Consider the following 2,984-nt stretch of genomic DNA (forward strand, 5'->3'; position numbering starts at 1 on the left):
TCTCTCTCTCTCTCTCTCTCTCTCTCTCTCTCTCTGGTGCATTGAGGAACTGTGCTCGCTCTCTTTCCCCTAAATATTTATGTTTCAAAATCAAAATAGACTATAACTTTTGGAACTTTGAAGATTTACTTATATTAACTAGTTATTTAGTGAAATTATTCTTAGTGCATGTGTTACCAAAAAATATGTGTTACAAAAAATATTCTTAGTGCATAATCTTCCTTTTAAAATAAAATGATGATATCTAAAAAAAGTTAAATGAATTTATTTACAATACGTAAAAACGTTAAGTTATTATTCATAAGTTTGACTATTCAACATAATGGATGTGTTAGGATCAATTTACACGGTGATACGTTGCTAGAAGTCCCCCTAGGGCCCACTTAACATATAGGAGAAACGTAACACGTAGAAAGAATATGTCGCGCCGCAAAATCATTGGAAACACCATGAACCTAGAAAGGTCCATCGCTCAAGTTTGGCTACACTATTAGCTAATGATGACTGATAAGGCATATCAGACATAGATAACCAACTCATGGACAAGATCGTCGACCATCCCTCCTATAAATAGAAGATGGGAGAGATCGAAAGAGAGCAACAAAAAGGGAGGAAAAAAAAACTCTAGAGGAGGCGAATAAAAAGATTTCCCTTATAAAGTCCACCTCTGGACATACAGTTGTTTTTTTCAATGCCATACATAAATATTCACCTTCAGTGTCTCACAAATAAGAATCGTGATAAGTAGAAGAGGTTCATGTCAACTCACACACACACATCATTGATGTCTTGTGTTTTTACTACTTTTCATCTGTTTTGAGTCACTACAAGAAAACACGTCATTTGCAAGGGAAAAATGCATTGCAATTCCGTTGCAAATCGTCATTTGCGAGCTATTTGCGAGGAAACACATTCCCTTGCAAATCCTTAGTCGCAAATTGAATTCGCTTGCAAAACGCTCGCAAATTTGCAACGGAAAGACTTTCGTCGCAAATTTGCAACGAAAAAATAATCGTCGCACTTTGCAACGGAAACGACGTCGCTTGCAAAACACGCGCAAATTTGCAACGGCATTCCTTTCCTCGCAAATTTGCAAGCAATATTTTCGTTGCAAAACACGCGTTTTGCAACGGAAACGACGTCGCTTGCAAAACACGCGTAAATTTGCAACGGTATTCCTTTCCTCGCAAATTTGCAAGCAATATTTTCGTTGCAAATTTGCAACGGTATTTTGTTTCCTTGCAAATTTGTGTGTTCTTTTCCGTTGCACTTTTGCAAGCGTTTTGCGAGTATTTGTTTTTCCTAGCAAAATTTAAAACAATTTTTTTTTTAGAAAAAATTATAAAAAAAATTATTAAATTATCGAAAATATTACTGAAATAGAAAAAATTCAAGATTCGATACAAAGAAATACAAACACACAAAGTTTTAACATTCATAACAAAGATAGCAACAAACTAAATAGCATCAGATTCATCATCTCTAGAGTCATGAGACATGCCCTCGGAGTTGTGGGAAGAAGGCACATCTTCGGACTGAAGAATGTTCGCCAAGGTAGAATCTTTGGTAGCTAGATAACGAACAGCAGCACTCAGCCTCCCGATTTCATTTCCCTGGCTCTGAATCACAAGAGCTTGTTCCTTGATGATCTTCTTCAAAGACTGGTCCTCAGAACTGCTAGAAGAAGGAAAAGATGCAGAAACGGATCCTACAGATTGATTTAGAGAACCCACTCCATAAATTCGTCCCTTTTTGCGGGGAGCAAGCTACATAATAAAATCAGAGATCAATATCAAAGAAGACTTAAAAAAAATTGAGATTGACAGCAATAAAAAATTACCTCACAATAAATCTTGTTCTTTTCTGCTGGAGTGAGACCAACAGAACCGGTGCTCTCGGGATCAGCACTAGCTGCCTGAGATAACTCCTGAAATTTAGATGTCACGTCATTGTAGAGCTGCTCAGATTTGCCGTCAACGAAAGACCCATCCGGCTTTCGTTTAGTGATCTCGAGAACCCCAAGCAAATCAGGAATAGACTCTCCTGTTTCTTCAGCCTAAAATTAAAAAGATTAAGTCAAATCATTAAAAATTGAGATCACAACTTAAGAGATAATAGGCAACTTCACATCGCAACTTAAATGAACCAAGAAAAAAAAAGGGAGAACTTACAATAATTCGCGCACGGGCCTTGTAAGAAGTCTGACCTGAACGATGCTTAGACGGCCCATGTCCATCGGGGTCAGAGTAACGGGCTGCCCGACTATTGCAACTCCGGACTTCAGTGCCTGGATCTAGCCAATAAGTGACGAGACCAGCCCAAACATTTGGGTCAAACCAAACAGGCATAGCTGCATCACCTTTTACCCGCCACACTTTCTTCCACCGACAAACTTGGCGATTCATTTGGACTTTCAATTTGGCCTCGAAAGAATCGCGAACCAGGCTAGTGAAACCAGAATCCCAATGATACATTTGCTGACATAAAAAAAAAATTAATAGACATTAGTAGTGAACATAAAAAGATTATTTTACAGAATTTTAAACTTTGAAAAAATTAAATGAATTACCGCAAAGGATTCAAACCAACGTCTCACGACATTCCCAGGGGTTTGCTTCCAACTAGCATGCGGTTCTTTGAAATCTCTTTCAAAGATTTGACGAACCGATGCAGCAACGCTCCCATCTTCATCAAACCTATCACAGAAAATTAAAGGCAATTGAGAGAATTAAATTATAAAAGTGAAAATATTATAATTAATTACAACGAAATATAATTAAAAAAAACTTACCAAACCGTATTTGGAGGGCGATTTGGATGCAGGTGAGGAAGAAGATGATGTCCAGGACTAGCCAGAATCATATTGATTGCCGCTAAATCTTCCAACGTCATTGCGGCAGCATTGGGAGCTGGAGGTGGAGGAGCTTGAGCAGGAGCGGGAGCTGGAGGAGCTTGAGAGGGAGCGGGAGCTGGAGGAGCTTGAG

General features: G+C 38.5%; 1 protein-coding gene across 1 annotated transcript; it reads right to left on the minus strand.

Moving 5' to 3' along the window:
- Nucleotides 1-1,351: 1,351 nt before the first annotated feature.
- LOC106303963 (formin-like protein 4) lies at nucleotides 1,352-2,984 on the minus strand (the record flags this gene model as incomplete). Its single annotated transcript, XM_013740323.1, is given in 5 exon segments — nucleotides 1,352-1,766; nucleotides 1,841-2,056; nucleotides 2,172-2,477; nucleotides 2,570-2,696; nucleotides 2,792-2,984. Coding segments are annotated over 5 exon segments (1,151 nt in total), but the record flags the coding sequence as incomplete, so codon positions are not given.

The sequence above is a fragment of the Brassica oleracea genome, chromosome C7 (assembly GCF_000695525.1).
Source record: "Brassica oleracea var. oleracea cultivar TO1000 chromosome C7, BOL, whole genome shotgun sequence".
Lineage (NCBI taxonomy): Eukaryota > Viridiplantae > Streptophyta > Magnoliopsida > Brassicales > Brassicaceae > Brassica > Brassica oleracea.